Below are 17,846 nucleotides of genomic sequence, written 5' to 3' on the forward strand. Positions count from 1 at the left end.
CGTACATGAAACTTTATTGACTTCCTTGGGTCTCAATGCAAATGTAGTGGTCCATTTTTGCAGAAGTCATTGCAAGAGATGGGCTGATGGCTTCAAACACTAATGTGTGTGTATCACTATGTACATGTGACCAAATGTGCTGGATTGGGGCAGCCTGTTTTTTAAAAAATGAGAAATTTAGGCCTAATTTGGTGTGATACCAAAAATGTAAACAGTTTGGAATAGGATATACATGAAACCATGAAGATAATTGAGCCAAACCACGCTTTATTTTGCAAATCTCCCAAACCACTGTTGCTTTCATTGAGTTGGAGTGTTATTATAGCTGTAATAGGCAAGGAAAGAAGCTACAGGCAAGGTTCCCTCTAAGGTGCATGCGTGCGCAGCCGCGCACAACTAAAAGTCTGGCCATGCATAGCCTTTTCAAGGTCGGGAGAGAAGCTGAAAGTAAGCTTTTAGACAAGGTTAGGGCAGGAGCCTGGGATTGGCTCTGCCAGCTCCAGGGAAGTCTCCACTCCCCGGACGTGATGCAGGGGAGCAGAGCACTTCCCTGGAGCCAGCAGAGCCTGTGTCGGCCCCTGGCCCCCAGCCTCCAGCCCCCAGCTCCATCCTCTTGGCTCCAGCCTCTGGCCCCCATCCCCTCAGCTCCAACCTCCAGCCCCCAGCCTCTCGGCTCCAGCCTCTGGCCCCCAGGCCCCAGCCCTCAGCCCCCTTTGGTAAGTGTCCCATGCCGGACCGAGGTGGCGCGCTCACGGACTGAGGTGGTCAGTCCGTACTCATGGACCACTACTCCTTAGAGGGAACCTTGGCTACGGGTTTTTTTTATTATATATTTATTGGACTACTTGGTGGTTTAGTAGCTGGAGGCAGGACTGTAGGGAAAATCTCATTGTTCTTTTCCTAATGTATGTAGAACCAAAATGTTTAGCAACTTTGTTAGAACTTGGCTTTAGGGAAAATCCTTGGGTGGACCAAGGAGGTTTGGAAAAGACTTGAAATTTATATAAGTTTTAAAACCTGAGATTCGTGCTCATTCATCAGTATTGATAAAGTATAATTCCTTCCTCCATTTCAGTTGAAAATGCGCTACTAACTTAAGTACAAACTTTGCTCTTTCTGCCTTTTCTGTACTTGGTTAATGTTTAACTTGCTGTTCTTTAGCCTTTTCTTTTCCTAGGTCTGACTGAAATTGTCACATGTAAGCTATTTTGAACAGAAAAGTATGGGATTACCTGAGTGAAATTCTTGCAGTTTATCAAATCATATGCATTTCAGACATAAAAATGGTGTCTTTCAGAAAGCAGATCAAAATACTTGTTCTGTACGAAAATCCAGCATCCCCTGACCTGCTCCCCTGGCTGCAAGATCAAAACTAACGCATACCAGCAACCGCTTTGCTGGTATTTCCTATTTAAAATAATGTGGTACATAGGCATATTTAAATATAACTTTATAGCAGCAATGTAGTTATTGCTATGAAAGAGCTGCAGTGATACACTCAGAATTACTGCAACACTATAATACCTATCTTGACATAGCTGTGTAATGTTTAAATTCCTCCTGTGAAGATTTAATTTAAAAATATTTGTAGATCTTCCTTTTCTCACCTCACCCAGCTGCTTTCTCTCGTACACAACTCTTTTTTTTATGCTTAGGGTTTTTTTTCCTGTAAATGATTAATTGTAAACATGATAACAACTATTAGAGGATTCACTTCTAAAGAGAGAACATTTTAGTTATGATTTAGGGTCTGATCCTTAGCCACTTGCTCAAGCAGTACTTCCATTGATATCAATGATATTTTTATCTGTGTAGATATTTCAGGGTTGGTCTTATCATTTAAGGATCTTTAGCAAACATAATAACTAGGGGTGTGCAAAGCGGGCAGTGTTCAATTCAGATTTGGCCCAATTTGGGAGACAGTGATTTGATTTGCTGATTTGGATCACTGTCCTGATTCGATTCGGCTGAATCTGAATCAGAAGATTTGATTCTGATTCGGTGAATCAGTGATTTGGCCATACATATGTTTTTTTCTATATACCTTGAGGTACCAGGCACAGCTTGTGAGCGCTGAGATGGGGGGGAGGATGAAGCGTCTCACAGGAGTGTGGGGAGGCCCCCCCCCACACCCCCTCCAGACCCAGGAGACATCAGTTACCAAGCCAAGGGATCCCCCACATGCTCTGTGGTGGACCCAGAAGAGCTTCTGGTCCACTTCCAGGTTCGCTGTTGAGTGCACGGAGGACCCTCTCCCCCCACACACTGCCATGGAACGCTCCATCTGCCTCAGCATTGCAGCGTTCACGAGTTGCTGCTGGTACCTCAAGGTACATAGAAAAAACATAAACCGTATATGGCCAAATCACTGATTCTCCGAATCAGAATCGAATCTTCTGATTCGGATTCAGCCGAATCGAATCAGGACCATGATCCAAATCAGCAAATCGAATCACTGTCTCTGGAATTGGACCGAACCCAAATCAAACACTGCCCACTTTGCACACCTCGAGGTACGTAGAAAAAACATTTAAAGCTGTGTCTATGTCCGAATCATCAAATCTCTCTGAATTGAATCAGAGGCTTCATAGAGATTAACGGGTCTCCTGATTCGATTCGGATTTGGAGATTTGGCCGCCAAATCCGGCCAAATTTCCTCCAAATCAAATCGGCAACCAAGGCTTCACACACAGGCCTACTCATTACAGTGGACATTGAGCAGTGTGTTTGGAATCCCTAAAACACTGTGAGGGATTTATAATGCCAAATACAGTGTTTTCTCAGTGATTGATTTATTTATTTATTTATTTATTTTTTTAAGTGAATTTCCTGGTTCTGGAGAGCTAATTGGTATACATTCTTGAGCGCGATGTCATACTATTTCTTGTAAAAGATTCACATTAAACTGACCTTTTAAAAGCAAACAAGAAAAGGAATCTGTACTTGGGATTCTGCTATCCATTATATGACAAAACATGAAGCTAATTTTCATACATTCTTTTGGGATTTGGAAGACGTATGCTATTACCTCAAAAGAACATAGTTTTACCACATTTTAATTAAGTATTTTTGGTTACCAGTTAGCCAAATAATATTATAAATACATTCACTCAAATTCTTTTTTGTGTGCTCCATTGTAAATCTGAAATAAAACTGTTGGATACAATGCAAATCTTTTGGATTTACCTCAGCAACACTGAAAGCAAAATTTGGTGAAATTGCAAGTGACCTAACACACTAAATCTCATTTTTGCATGTAAGATCCTGCCAAACTCTGTTTATTTTAGACTACTTTATTTCTGAAGTAGAAATAGTGATACCAGATTTGCAGACTAAACTCCTGAAAAAGTCATACAAGGAGTGCAGGAAGACTAGAAAGGTGACATAAATGGGACAGAAGTATTTAGAGTGTAGCTCTCATAGATTATTTACTTTTAACATTTTATAACAAGTTCTTCTATGTTATATCTGTTATTGATGGCACCAAAATAGTAATTGCTTAGTAACAGATTTTTAACTTGTTTTCATTCATCTGGACTAAAGATGTCCTTGAATTCACAGCTGAAGTCAGTGGAAGTCTGGACTTGGATCAGGCCCTAATGGCAAGGATAGGTTAATGCATTTGATTATCAAATGTTGAAACCACATGTGATATTACACATTAAAGAACAGTAATATTAATAACTGTTTTTCCTGGTTTTATAACTTTTTAACATGCTGTTTATTTTTCTTCCTAGAAATAGAAGTAGCCCACCAAGTCACCCGATCCTATCTTCCATATTGGTTCTTTTTTGCTATCATCTAGGAACAGCTGTAAAAGGGTCATTTTTGATCACTTTACTAAGAATACCAAGGACTATTCTCATGTACATTTATAATACTTTAAAAGAAAAGGTAGGCATGTTGTTTGTTTGTTTTTTTTGTAAAACAATCATACAGTAGTTAACTTGTGATGTGTAGGAAGGAAATTTCTTGAACAATTAACTCTATGCAAGAAATAGGAATGTGAGCTTTATTTCATTTGGGTTCCTTACCCATGTGCACTCCACATATACACCTCTCAGTTCAGATTTTAAGAACAAATAAGAAAAACAGGTACTTTTAAGTATTAATGTTGAGTGAAGTATTTTAAATCTCACATCATAATTATTTAAAAAACAAGCAAAACTAACCAAAAATGGCACTATTATTTTAAGCTGAAAATGTCTCCTTACTAAATGATTTCGCCTGCTTTGTGGTGTGAGACACTAGAAAATAGGTGAAATAAAAACAAATGTGTGTTTACGTAGTATCCAATCCATATAATTTAAGGCACATTAAAATTTAGCTAAACTATTTGTTGCCTGCCATCTAATTATCATACACCTCTGCATTTCCTGGCTTCTGTTGAAAACAGAAGTTCCAAAATAACACAGAATCTAGCTCCATTTCCAGATCAGAAAGTTGAAATAAACATTTGGAGCAGAATTTTTCAAATGCCAGTCTCTGAAGTAAAACAAAACTTTGGCCTTAAATCTTTGTTAACTGTAGAGAGATAGTTAGCTCTGCTAGTCTGGAGTCAGGCAAAAGGTAGGGCAGAGTGGCACCTTATGTACTAATTCAGAGATGCATAAGCCTTCATAAGCAGCAGCTCACTTTGTCAGATGTTATCCTGCCTTCTGCTTGGTTATTTGATTCAGTAAAGACTTTTAAAGATTACCTTTTACTAAATACTGTAAAACAGATGAGGGATATTGTTACAGTCTGAGCCAGGTATAGCAGGCTCAGAAAATGAACAGTATGTGGGTGGACAGATAGTTCTGTGAGACATCTCAACTGCGTTCAGTTCTGCCACAAAACGGGCTAGGTCCTGTCAATTTAGAGGCACTGTAATTTAAGTAAGAATGTAATGAGCCTTAATCAGGTGTGAAACACAGAGCAGGCTGTTCCCACAGGAATTAGCAGACAGGTTTCAGGTGACTTAAGTGGTACCTTTAATATTAAGATCAATGGGATTTGCAAATGGCTGGCAGGTAGTGTAAATGGTGCTCTGTCTTATCCCTGGGCTCTGTAAGTGGCTTCTCCTGTACTGCACTGGGAAAAATATAGGTTTTATTTTCCACCTCAAAAGGGAGCTGTATGAATGGTGGTGCATAGTTGTGTTTCGTGTAGTCCATGTAAAAGACTCAAGTAAATAATGTGTAAAAATAAAAAGGTCATTGATTAATCACAACATGAATGTACATAGAAATCCCATAGTCTGATTTGCTTGTGTTACATATGAAGCAAGTGTGGATGTGGCAACTTCTGGGTATATTTAGTTTGACTTAGCATTGTTTAGCAAGGTGGGTTTCTTTATATACCAGTTTGCCAGGTGCAGGAAGGGGACTGTTCATGTAGTGTTCTGACCTTTCAGTATCGAGGGGAGAAAGGATTTGGGCCTCCAACATCTTTAGAATAGTGGTTGGAAACAGCTCCAGAGTGGCCTTACCAAATGTATTTCTGGGTTTAATTTATGTATGGAGATAGTAGCCTAAGCCATAAGGCAACCCCCTCTTTCTGTGCCCCTTTCTGCCCCTCCCCAGCTGAGTAGTATGGGGAAATTGCAACTAACACTATAGTCTCCCCCTATGGTATTGAGGTAGGAGAGGATTGGATCATGATACTTTTACAGTAAAACCATCTCATCAGTGAGACATGGTAAAGTACCATCATCACTCAAGTGGGCTTGGGGTATTATTTTCTTAATGGGACATAAACAAAATGTAATGTTGGAAAATTTGCAAGGATGTTAAACTCGATAATATATTTTAACTTTCACTGCTTTCATATAGCTCCCTACTATATGTGACCACACACTCACAACAAGAGCTGCCTCTTATTAAAAACACAAGAAAATGTTTCTGATCCCTGAGAGACAGTGGATGAAAACAGAACTCTAGATCAAACATCTCACATGAACAACTTGCCTTTAATGCTATCTGGATACAATGTCTATTTATGATTGGCTTGCTGCAGTGATCCCCAAGATTTAAGACTTCATTGCTATTTTTTCAAGTACTTTGGAAACTTAACTTTGAAGTTTTTTTTTTTCCACTTGTTTTATTTATTTATTTGTGTTATAGATCTAATGTAAATCCAGATCCTTGTAAGAATTCAAATAGTTTCCTGACAGGAATAATCTCCTGGAGTAAAAGTCTGCATTTTCAGTTTTTATAAGAAAACTAAAAAGTGTGTGTGTGTGTGTGTGTACACACACACATGCATGTGCATCAGTCTGTCCTTTTTAAGAGTGCCAGTTATTTCAGAATCTTGCAAGCACTTGGATAAAATTACAAAGAAAATATGAACACTTTATTTGTAAATATACCCTCTGCCAGTTGCCGATCAGTGCATGAAGGGTTACTGCCTTGCCTGATTCCTTTGTGCTCCATGCAGCTGTTAGCAAACCAAAGCTGCTCACAGTAGTTATTTTCTTTCCACGGCAGAATCTTCCACCCACAGGGAAAAAAAAGTTCAAATCATCAATCATTAACACTGAGGGGTCTGAATTAAAAACAACTCCCATAAGCAGGAAGGAAATCTCTGCTGTTTAAGTGAATGCCCTGTGAGAGCTACAGTATCCTGTTAACCGAGTTCATTTTAAATGTCAGTTTTATAAAAGTCTAACTCTGTCTCTAGTAACCATTTACTTTATTTTGTTGCAGGAGAGTGTATGTGCCAGATGCTTGTTCAAAAGCTGTTTCTGTTGCTTTTGGTGCTTGGAAAGGTGCCTAAGATACTTTAACCAGGTACATTGTATCAACTGCATACCTCAAAGTAGAGTTTACATAGCTGAAGCAGTCAATAACTTAATTGTGCCCTACGTCTCAAAGTCTGTTTTGAATCTTTGCTCCTATTCATGGTATCAAATAGCTCCTACTATAATATCTCCTACTGTATGAAAGCTTTGTGATGCACGGATACTATATTGACGTGTAAAATGACGAAGATATATCACTTGTTTTGTAAGCCTACTTTAGAGCATGAAAACCTCAATTAATTTATTACTGTTTGACTGGAATTAGCTCATCTGCCTGTAAATGTTCTTCTGGACAACTCACAAATACTTGACAGCTAGTTCATACCAGCTCAAACACTTCAGTGCTGACAAACCAAAGATGGGTGTAATACAGTGTAGGTAGATAAATTACTTTTCACCGTAGGAGCTATTGCTAAAAGAGAAAACTTGATCACTGACATCTTCTGCTTCATTAATAATATATCCTGGAATATAATCCAAAAGAGGGAAGCCACAGAATACAATGTTCTCTTTCTTTGGGAGAGATCTTTATTTTTTTAACAGTTTCTTTTTCAAAGATGTTTTTATTAGAAGTGAGTGATCTCCTACATACAACCATTTTTCAAATACTTGACTCCTACTCTTTCCTTCTTGATCCTTTCCTTTGCATTCTTCCCGACTCCATTTCTATTACTGTCTGTACTCCTTATGTTTGCCAATACGCTTTCATTTGCTGTGGTGGCCCTTCTATCTTTAGCTGTTGGATCAGGGGGAAGTGAATTTGTTCACACTGATCTCCTACCACTGTGTATGGAATTCTACAGGCCCTAATCTTTCTCAGATTGTCTCTGGTATTTTGTTCTGTCTAATGATGACTTTGGAACTACAGGATACAAGTTATCCTGTATCTTGGTGTCTCTTAAATCAGATTCTAGTCTAGTGGCTGCCTTCCTGTGTATAGCAGCTGCGTAAATGAAACTGAACGCTGGAAGGCTAGGAAGTAATTGGCTTTGCCGAGTCTAAGCTAAATTCTTGTTCAACAAAATCATTAGATCTGTGGGATGAACTTTCCAGGCGTACATTCTTGGGTAGATCTTATGGTCACTGACTTGGTTAAGAAACTTGGAGTTAGTTTTGACTCCAAACATTCCATTTACAAAGCATGTTATTGTCACCCTTCACCTTGGCTTCCTGCCCTTCAAAGATATAGCCAGCATAATAGTGTTTGCTTTCTCCAGCTGTTGTTGTATGTTATGAGTTTGTTACGAGAAGAATTAATTATTGTTTTGTTTTTTGCTGGGTTCTAAAGCTTGTGTTTTATTCCTTGTTCTGTTAAAAGATTTCCTGTTTTTTGCCTGGATCATTGTAGTGAAATACCTATTTTTTAAAAACAGAGTTCTATTTGTTCACTAAATAACGCAGGGCTGTTTGCTATTAAACAATTGCTTGTTTGGGTATTTATTTGGCAATGATGGCCATGTCTTCAGCTTTGTAAACCTGAGCAGCATAACATCAGGGAGAGGCTTAGAGGACAAAATAATCATGAATTTATAAGATAACTAATGGAAGTTACATTTATGAAAGAACAAGATCAAGTACAGATTAGTTCTTTATGCAGGATAATTAATTTTTAAAATAATGTATCATATTTTTTAGGCTTTTCCCCGTAAAAATATGTGTATATAAACTTGGGATTTTTTTGGTATATATCTTGTGTAAGGCTAAAAATAGGAACCGGGCCTCAACTTTACTAGTTGTTTCAAATAGAAGTCTAATTTTAAGCATCTAAATAAGTGGCTGGATTTCTCAGAAATGCTGAAAATACAGCAGGTTTTGCTGAAAACAGTGGTAGTTGCTTGGTGCTCTGATCTTTAGAAAACTGGATGACTCTTTCTCTAGTTCTTTAACATATGCTTTAGAGTCAGGTTTTAAATTACATTTTAAGAAACTTAGAAGTTTGGCCTCTTTGTATTTTTCTTATATTTTAAAAGCTTGGTTTGCATGTCTTCCATGAATTTATTTTTAGGGAGTTAAATTGCTAAAATGGTAGAGTGGTTGTTATTGAAATTGCTCCTAAGCTTATTGTGTGGGCTGATAGTCCCCATTATGTGCTTTGCCTTTGCCCCAGTGTCACATTCTCTGGTGATAACAATTCCTCCACAAGTGCATCATTACTTGTGATTTCTAAAAAGAAATGCATTGGGAACACTGATAGGTGGGAAGACATGACACAGAAAGAATTCCCCGTAGCACTCTTGCACGACATTCTTCTCCTGCCTGTCTTGAAGTCATTCATAATATTTCAATCCTACTCTGCCTTTATGTTGTAAGATAAGCAGAGTTGAACTTCGTTAGGACTTAGATAGGAAACTTGCAGGGAAAGAAGAGGTGCCATTAGAAATAATGTGGTAATCCAGTCACAAACTGATTCCTGTGAGAGAGGTGCCCGCAGATGATACTATGAGCACCGATGCTGCTCTGATGTGCTAGATTTCCAGCAACCTTCTGTGTCTTATGTATCAGTGTCCCCATGCTTAAAAATGGTCATGGGGGCACTTGAACTAAAGCTAATCAAACGAGCTTCAGTACAAGCGTCCTCACCACCATTTTCAAGAGCGGGGAAGCTAATACATGGCACGTGATGGCACTTTAATTAGAGCAGGTCTCAGAGCTGCTCTAATTAAAGCACCACTCCCCCCACACTCCCGGAGCACATGTAAAAGTGCCCTCAGAGTCCCATCATGTCAGAGGGCACTGTGTAGCTGAATGTGCCATCTTTCAATTGACATATAATTGACATATAAGACTAGAGTCCTGACTGTCATATGACAGAGAGAGAATTAGCCCCGTGTAAACAAGTGGGTATTGTAACTAGACTCCATGGTTCCTCTTAAGCCTGTTCAAGACAGTGTGATTTAAGAATGGATGGATCCATTCTAGCCTCTTATTCTGCTTTTGTTTCTTTTTACCAAAGCCACAAGTTTGTTCATATGCATTATGTAAAATCCCACAAATATTCCTTTATATGCCAAAAAAATGGTACTAATGGGAATTGTACCAAAGCATGAATGTAACTCACGCTGCATAAACACATTCAGATAACCTGAGAGAATTCTCCCAGATTTGTTTTCCTTGTGGAAAAACTTACCCAGAACTGCATGTACAGAGATTCAAATGCTAAGGCCCCGAACAGTGGAGAGATTGCACTGTGCAGCCAGGGCAGGCCCTTATGACCATGTCTCGGCATGCTCTGTTAGCTTCCTTAGTTTGCCTGGCAATAGACCATAGCAATGCGTCGGGCAGCCATGACTGGCTGATCCTGACTGCCCATAGTCAGCCTGTTTTTCCTCTGCAGCATAATATGGGGATTGTGGAAGGGAAGTGTTGTGCAGCAGCAGAGTCCAGCAAGCAATGTATTGTCTCCCTGGGAGGGAAGGGGGAGAAGTTGGAGGGCCATGTTTTCTTCTGAAAGAAGCCCTGGCTTGTACAGACATTTGGTCTTGCAGTAAAAGTCTCCTGGGTGTGATTTAACCCTGGTTATTCCCAGGTTATTTTACTCCTGAGGTGGCTATTTTTACCCTGGAAAAAAAAAGCCTGAGCATTTGTAGACTTGTGGTTTCTTCTAGGAGAGCAGCATGTTTGTACAAGGCCTAAATCAGTGGCTCCCAACCCTTTTTTTGCTGCAACCTTAAATCTGGGTCACAGCCCCATCCCTACCCCCACCCCCACTGCTGACTCACTCATGTCCACCGGCACCAGCAGAGCCTGGGCCAGGCCAGGATTGTGGGGGACAGTGATGGTGAGAGCCAGGTGGACTGTGTACCAGGAAAGCCCCGCAGGCAGGAGGGGTGAACGAGGGACGGACACCCTGTGACACTGATTTGAGTCATGACCCAAGGTTTGGGGCCACTGGCCTAAATAACTAAGGTGAGAAACCTTTTCCATTTATTTGCATGCATACACAACAATTTCAAAGTGCCTTCAGTAGTGAGAAACTCATAGGTCCTGGATGCTTGACACATTGATACCAATTACAACTTCATACAAAGATTCTGAGCAGACAGATGCAGCTCTGCTGGGATTGATCAAGTCAATTGTATATCAGTTATTTCCAACTGTAATTCCAGACTATCTTCAAGTGTTCACCCTCCAGCTCATTTGAAAGACAGTCCCTTAGGATGAATCACAATCCAAAACACTGAGATACATTTTGTCAGATTTCTTAGAAACTTGCTCAAGAAATGTCTGAAAGACAGCCTGCTGCTAACTAGGTCTCCCCCCTTAATTATATCCGTTTTAAGGTGTTAAGACTATTGTTCTGTCATGCTAGATGGGTACAGGTTTTACTGATCTAGCAGGATTTTCTCCAGAAATAGAAGGGCACAGACAGAAGTGACAGTTGTTGCCCCATCTGGCCACAGGAAGCAGTCTATAACTGTGACCAAACATGAGTGCATGGCTGCAGACAGCTTCAAAAATGGCCGACGGGGTAAAACTCTGAACCTGTTACAGCCAGGCTGTTGCTGTTTTCAGAATAGGAGGTGGGGAAGGGAGCAGTGGGAGTTTGGTCTGGGTTTTTTTCAGCCTCTCCTGGAGGGTGAGGCTGCTGTATTTAGCCCTCTTGAGGTGGAGGGGGGGCTCCAATACACCCACCTTACCCTCCAAGTTGGCTGGAGAACCCCCAAAACAAGCGCCCTCTGCTCCCTTTCCCTGCTCCTATTCTGAAACAGGGACAGGCTGGGAGGAGGAGCTGTTGCTAGGGGAAACCAGCCGCATCCAGCAGCTAGAGTCCCCTTCCCCCCTGAAACCAACAGCGAACTTCTGTTTGTTCCAGAAGATCATTGCAACTCAGAATGCTTCCTGCAAAGTGTTCTCGGTTACAGCGGGGAGCTGCACTTCTGTCTGCACCCACAGTGTCCTGTTCAGATTGCAGTGTTGATAATTCCATTCTGACTGCCTAAATTCCCCCTTGGACTTGCAACTGAGTCCTGTGATAAACTGTGGTGTAGTGTTGCTATGTACTATTAAACAGTTCATCCCATAAGCAGTTGAATTCAGTCACGGGCAAAGTGATTCATGTGTGTGCATAATCCATTAGTAACAATTGTAAAGCATCCTGGGATATATCTGGATGAAAAAGTACTTTATGAATATAAAATTGTTATCCTTACTTGACAGTTCTGTTTGCCAACACTTGTCAGAATTGCCATAGGATTTCTCATCTTCTGGCTTTGATGGTTTCAGCAAGGCCCAAATAAATGTATCCTATATCATCTCAAGTCAAGTCTGGTGGATCAAAATTTCTTTACCATGAAAAGAATACACAATTTCCTTTATTGGATCCATAGTCACTATGTCTGCCTTCCTCCCCACTTCCTAAATTGTTGTGGTAGAGACTGTAGTTTTGGTATGTCAAAGCCATTCTTCCTTTCTTAGGTCTTGTTTCAATGAATTTCTTTTACAGTACATCAATAACAGCATAACCTCATTGCCATGTCTTGTTTGGGTTCATCTACAGCCAGTTGGCAAGCACCCATCTCTAAGCGTAGCACTTGGATTCTTGAAGGAATTTTTAAGAAGCATATGGTTTCTTTATATCTATCAGTACTGTGACTTTCAGCCCTCAGCAGCCTGCAGAACTCAGTGGTGGCCGTAGTGATAATGGCCAGAACTCACTGAAACAGAAATTCAGCTACTGTCTTTAATGTATAAAAGCCAGTAGTAAATCTGTCTGACAGTCCTGTCCATGGCTATTGATGGGCTTTCTACTGCAGTAGAAACCTTTTGGGTATCAGTCTCTCAAGAGCTCTGTGATTATGAGGCTAAATGACTCATGCCAGAATTGTACCTTGTAAATACTAATATAAATACAGTTTCTGCAGCAGAAAACCATTAATACTGTGTCTTACTCCTTACATACCTCTCTTTCCAGTCCTTTGCACCCCTAAAATACTGTGTTTTAATGTTGCAGGCAAATTTTTTTATTGACAATTAAGCTACATTTTCAGTCACCTTGAATACAGACAGCTGAAAAGTTTAGCTTCACTTAAACAATATTTTGAAGGTATGTTTGCCCTGAAGAGGCTTCATATATGCTACAGCAAGAAGAAGAAACTCCTTGGAGCATGGGTGGATCCAGAATTTGTAAAAGGGGTGCGGGATCAATAATCGGTGCTGCAGGGGTGACTGTACCACTGCTCCGAGCCTCCCTCCCTCCCCCTGCTGAGCAGGTGGCACAGGAGCAGCAGCAGGGTTTTTTAAGTCCCTCAGTCAGGTAAGAATCTTTTCTTCTGTGCTCAGGGGCACATCCCCTTTCCTCCTGTCCCCTCCCCTCCTGGTCCCCTTCACCCCCACCTGCCACGGACTCTGTCTGTGCTGTCCCCAGTTGTTTGGGAGGTGGTGCAGGTGGGGGTGGCTCCAGAACCACTCCTGCACTACTCCAGCTGGGCTGCACATGAAGCCAGGCCTGGCCAGAGACAGCAGCAGTAGTGGTGCTGGTGGTAGCAGTGGGCTGGTTCCCTTCCCTTGCACAGGCTCCTGAGCTGGCAAAGAACATCTGGGGGACCAGGCAGGGAGGAGCAACCTGTTTGCTTCTCCTGCTGTCCCTAATTCAGCGTGGCTCCCTACAGAGCCCAACGAGTGCCTCAAGAGTGGCTCTGGAACCTCCCCTTGGCCCTGGGGTAGCCAGGGACAGTGGTAGTAGTGGGCAGAAAATGGGGAGAAGGACATGAGAGGAGAGAGGAAGTAGTACTGAGCATGGAGAGGAAGGGGGAAAGGAATTCTTATTTGCCTTGGGGACTTAAAAAAAGTCCTATGCCATCAACTGAACAGGTCATCTGCACTACTGCACCCCATCTGTATCTACCTCGTCCTTTGGGTCCGTCCATGTTCTTTTTATGACGACCCATGTAGGTAGTGAAGATGAACAATAGTGACCAGTTCTTTCTTTGATGCAGGCTGAAACTGCTTTCTTTGAAGCAGTGGACATAATATACCTTGACTTTAGCAAAACTTTTGATGCTGTCTCCCACAGCATTCTTACAGGCAAGCTGAGGAAATATGGGTTGGATTAATAAACTGAAGGTGGATAGAAAGCTGGCTGGAGTGTTGGGCTCAACAGGTAGTAATCAATGGCTCAATGTCTAGCTGATAGCTGGTATTAAGTGGAGTGACCCAGGGGTTGGTTCTGGGGCAGGTTTTGTTCAACATCTTCATTTATGATCTGCAAGATGGGATAGATTGCACCCTCAGTAAGTTTGTGGATGACAGCACACTGGGTGGGGGGGGGGGTGTAGTAGATATACTGGAGGTTAGGCTAGGATTCAGTGACCTAGACAAATTGGAGGAACGAGCCAAAAGAAATCTCATGGGGGTCAACAAGGACAAGTGCAAAGTCCTGCACTTAGGGCGGATGAATCCCATGCACTGCTACAGCGTGGGGACTAACTGGCTAAGCAGCAACTCTGCAGAAAAGGACCTGAGTTACAGTAGGCAGCAGTGAGTTGCATGAGTCAGCAGAGTGCACTTGTTGCCAAGGGAGCTTTGTAAACACCACAAAATTGGCCTTTAAAACGGCTTATTGCTGTTTTCACGTTTGGCGGTGTATTCCACTTTAACAGCATTGCTGTTTGCACGCTAGGTGGTGTATTCCGCTTTAAATGACTTTGACATGCAGCAAGATAAAAGACTACCTAACAAAGTGCAACAGTGCATGGGGCGCTGGAAGCCAACATGCTTGGGCCTTGGTGGACCCCGCGCAGCTCAGGGGTTGTGGGAGCAGCCATGCAGGCAGGCTTCACTGAATTAAAAAAAAGTGGTGAGCCTGATCTTTCTCCTTTTTTTTTTTTTTTCTCCCTGGAGCCTGCCTGAGCTGTGCGGGGGCCTGGTGCTTCCTTCTGTGGCTGGGGGCAGGGGGCAGGGGGCAATGCTTCTCTCCATGGCTGCGGTGCTACCCAGGACTGGCCAGGCCAGATGCCAGTTGGCGGGTGTCGCCTGGGGGGCCCCCACACAGCTCAGGGACCACTTGGTTTATTTAGTTTGGAGAAGAGAAGATAGCAACCTTTAACTACCTGAAGAGGATGGAGCTGGACTGTTCTCGGTGGTGACAGATGACAGAACAAGGAGCAATGGTCTCAAGTTGAAGCAAGGGAGGTTTAGGTTGGATAGTAGGAAAATCTTTCTCATTAGGAGGGTGGGGAAGCACTGGAACAAGTCATGTAGTGAGGTGATGAAATCTCCATCTTTGGAGGTTTTTAAAGCCCAGCTTGACAGAGCCCTGGCTGGGATGATCTAATTGGGGATAGTCTTGCTTTGAGAAGGAGGTTGGACTAAATGACTTCCTGAGGTGCCTTCCAACCCTCATTTTCTATGATTCTATGGACTGAACTATTGACCTCACAATAAACTCCCAATTAAAAAACATGGACTTGATTCCATGTTTGACTATGATCTCTGGAAATCCTTTAGTGTTTGCAAAATGATACTCCCTTTTTTAAGTAAGGGGGTGATTAACAAGGAATTCAGAAGCACAGTGTTTTGAAGGCTAACTCTTAAAGTACTGCATGGTTCACAAATGGTAATGAAATTTGTAGAAAACACCGAAGCTGGGAAGTCTTGTCAGTAGCAAAGGAAGATCAGAATGTCAGGATGATTTTGAAGTCTGGATAGTGTTAAGGGTGATTAATAGAAATGGAATGAAATTTAAAAGTTCAATGCTCAAGATCATTGTTATTATGGTCTAATAACTAATAATATCTGCTCTAAGCCAGGAGCAACAGAGAAGGAAAAGTAGCCATATTAGCTGATCACCAAATAGATATGAATCACTAGTGTGATGCAGTCATAAAAAAGGCAAACGTGATGCTAAGGTTCATTGGGTAAATTCCTTCCAGCAGAGATAAAGGAGGACATCTTTCCAGCAGAGATAAAAGGGGATGCTAGTAGTACTCATGAGGGATGAGACCTCATTTTGAGTACTGTATACAATTTTGGTTGCCTTCTTTGAAAAAAGATAAACTAGGAGAGGTACTGAGAGGGGCAGCTATAATGATCAAGGAAGGAGGGAGTGTGATACAAGAGGAGAATAGAAGTGCTTGGCTTGTTCAGCCTTGCTAAACAAAGACTGGGAGGAGATATGATTACTGAATAGGAACAAACCAGGAAAGAGAGGAAAGGATTTAAGCAGAAAGACAATGTTGTCACAAAAACAAGTGGCCATGAGTAACTTCAGACTGGAAATTAGGAGGAGGTCCATAACCAACTGATAGAACAGAGGTTCCCTGTTCTGTGTGGTACTTGTACTCATGGGGGTATGCAAGACATCTCTTGGGGGTACTTGGGAGAAATCGTGTAATGGTGGATTTAATTTTCATTAGAATAATTGGAATTTAAGGGGTTAAAATTGAAAAGTACATTGATAGGGATATGCGGGCAGCTGGTAAATATGGAAAGGGGTACGCAATAAGAAAAGTTTGGGAAACTCTGCAACAGAAGGCATGGGAGAAAAATCCACAACTCTGATGCCTGTAATAACTGGGGACTGGGTTTTACCACCTAAGGGTGCATCCAGATGAGAATGGATGTGCAGTATGTGGCACTGCAGACCCATCTGCTGCACCACACACTGGACATGCGGGCATTCCCCATGCTGCTACTTTGCAGCCTGGGGGTGGGGGGTCTGATCCCTGCAGATCCTGGGGTCAAAAAAGTGCACACCAAAAAAAAAAAGTGGGGCAGTGCATGTGGCAGCAGCATGTGCTGCCCCAAACCTGAGCCTGGCTGGCCAAAGCCATGTTCTGGTTGCTGGCCAGGGTTCCTGCCTTGGTTGCAGCCCTAGGAGGCCCGCAGGACTTCAGGTAAGGCTTCTGGGATCAGCATAGTTGCTGTCCCCAGCCTCCCCTTCCCCACCTGAGATAAGCATGGCATGGACGTTTTCTGGGGACAGGTAGCAGGGCACAAGTAGCAGTGCCAGCACAAGTAGCAAGGGCACAAGGAGCAAGATGTGCTGCTGCTGCTTGTCCCTGGGAAACAAATGTCCGTGCTCATCTGCATGCACCCTAAGTGTCCCTTGCTCTAGTCCTTTGTTCCTAAGAAGTGGTATTTTCAGGATCATCAAAGAAATCCTCCACTTCCTTCTGCACTTTCCCCAGGTCTGTCAAGAAATGCCATGACATAACTTGCTCCAGCATGAGTCAGTCAGTCATTGCTGTATGCTCTAGCCAGAATATGTTTGTAGTCTCTTATTTCCACCCATTTTTGTTTCTGAGAAAGTCTTTGTGGTGCCTCAAACACTTATCAGCCTAGAGCCATCACAATTCAATCTTGGATCTGCCATACTGCACTGGCAATCAGCAGCCAGACTGACTCTTGAGAGAGTTGCTGCAGGGGAGAAAAATATGTCAGACTGAAAATATCAATAGGGCAGAAGAAGTTGAAGTGGCATGTCTGACCAGCTTATTTGGGGCTTTTTTTAAAAGAAGATTCTGTTGCTATGGCAGTCCTCTTTCACTGAGCTCATTTGTTGTAGCTGGTCCTAGAATGGAAGACTGAAATCAGCTGCTACACAAAGTAGCAATTATTCTCAACAAACAGGGAACTTACAGCCTGGATCTCTGCCACAGTGCCTTTCTCATGAAACTAGCAGGTCAGTTTTTCCAAGACCCTTGACATTCTATGTTTTGAAGCACAGAAGGATGTTTTTTCTAAATAGTTTTCTTACATACTGTGGTATTTGGAAATACATAAACATTCACATTCCCTATTTTCTATCCTAATACTGAAAATATGTGTCAAGTTCCCAGGCTTCAAACCAGAGATGGCTGTGTTCTTCAAAAAAGCAGTTGTGGTACCCTAATTCTCCAGTACAGGAATGATGACAGTATTTTACTTATTGCATCCTACACTTTCTGACCTGTGGTGCTGGTCTAATAACATAACTACTTGCCTAGAGGTTTTGCAAGGACTGTACCAATGCAGTGTGTTAAACAAAGGCTCTGGTGTGTAAGGAAAGAGTGTAGTGCCTGTAGAAGAAAACACCATATTTAAATTTAGCTTTTTTTTTTTCAAAATAAAAGTAAGTTCTTACTTG

The 17,846-nt window shown here is 41.9% G+C and overlaps 1 protein-coding gene across 6 annotated transcripts in view; it reads left to right on the forward strand.

Moving 5' to 3' along the window:
• The window catches only part of SLC44A3 (solute carrier family 44 member 3), an 83,817-nt gene that overhangs the window by 60,808 nt on the left and 5,163 nt on the right, over positions 1–17,846 (forward strand). For all 6 annotated transcript variants that reach the window (XM_090047974.1, XM_090047975.1, XM_090047978.1 and 3 more), the window contains exons 11-12: positions 3,738–3,894; positions 6,687–6,770. In XM_090047974.1, the coding sequence (XP_089904100.1) occupies positions 3,738–3,894; positions 6,687–6,770 (241 nt within the window). The remainder of the gene's footprint in view (positions 1–3,737; positions 3,895–6,686; positions 6,771–17,846) is intronic.

The sequence above is a fragment of the Crocodylus siamensis genome, chromosome 5 (genome assembly GCF_052110815.1).
Source record: "Crocodylus siamensis isolate JL-2025a chromosome 5, ASM5211081v1, whole genome shotgun sequence".
Classification (NCBI taxonomy): domain Eukaryota; kingdom Metazoa; phylum Chordata; order Crocodylia; family Crocodylidae; genus Crocodylus; species Crocodylus siamensis.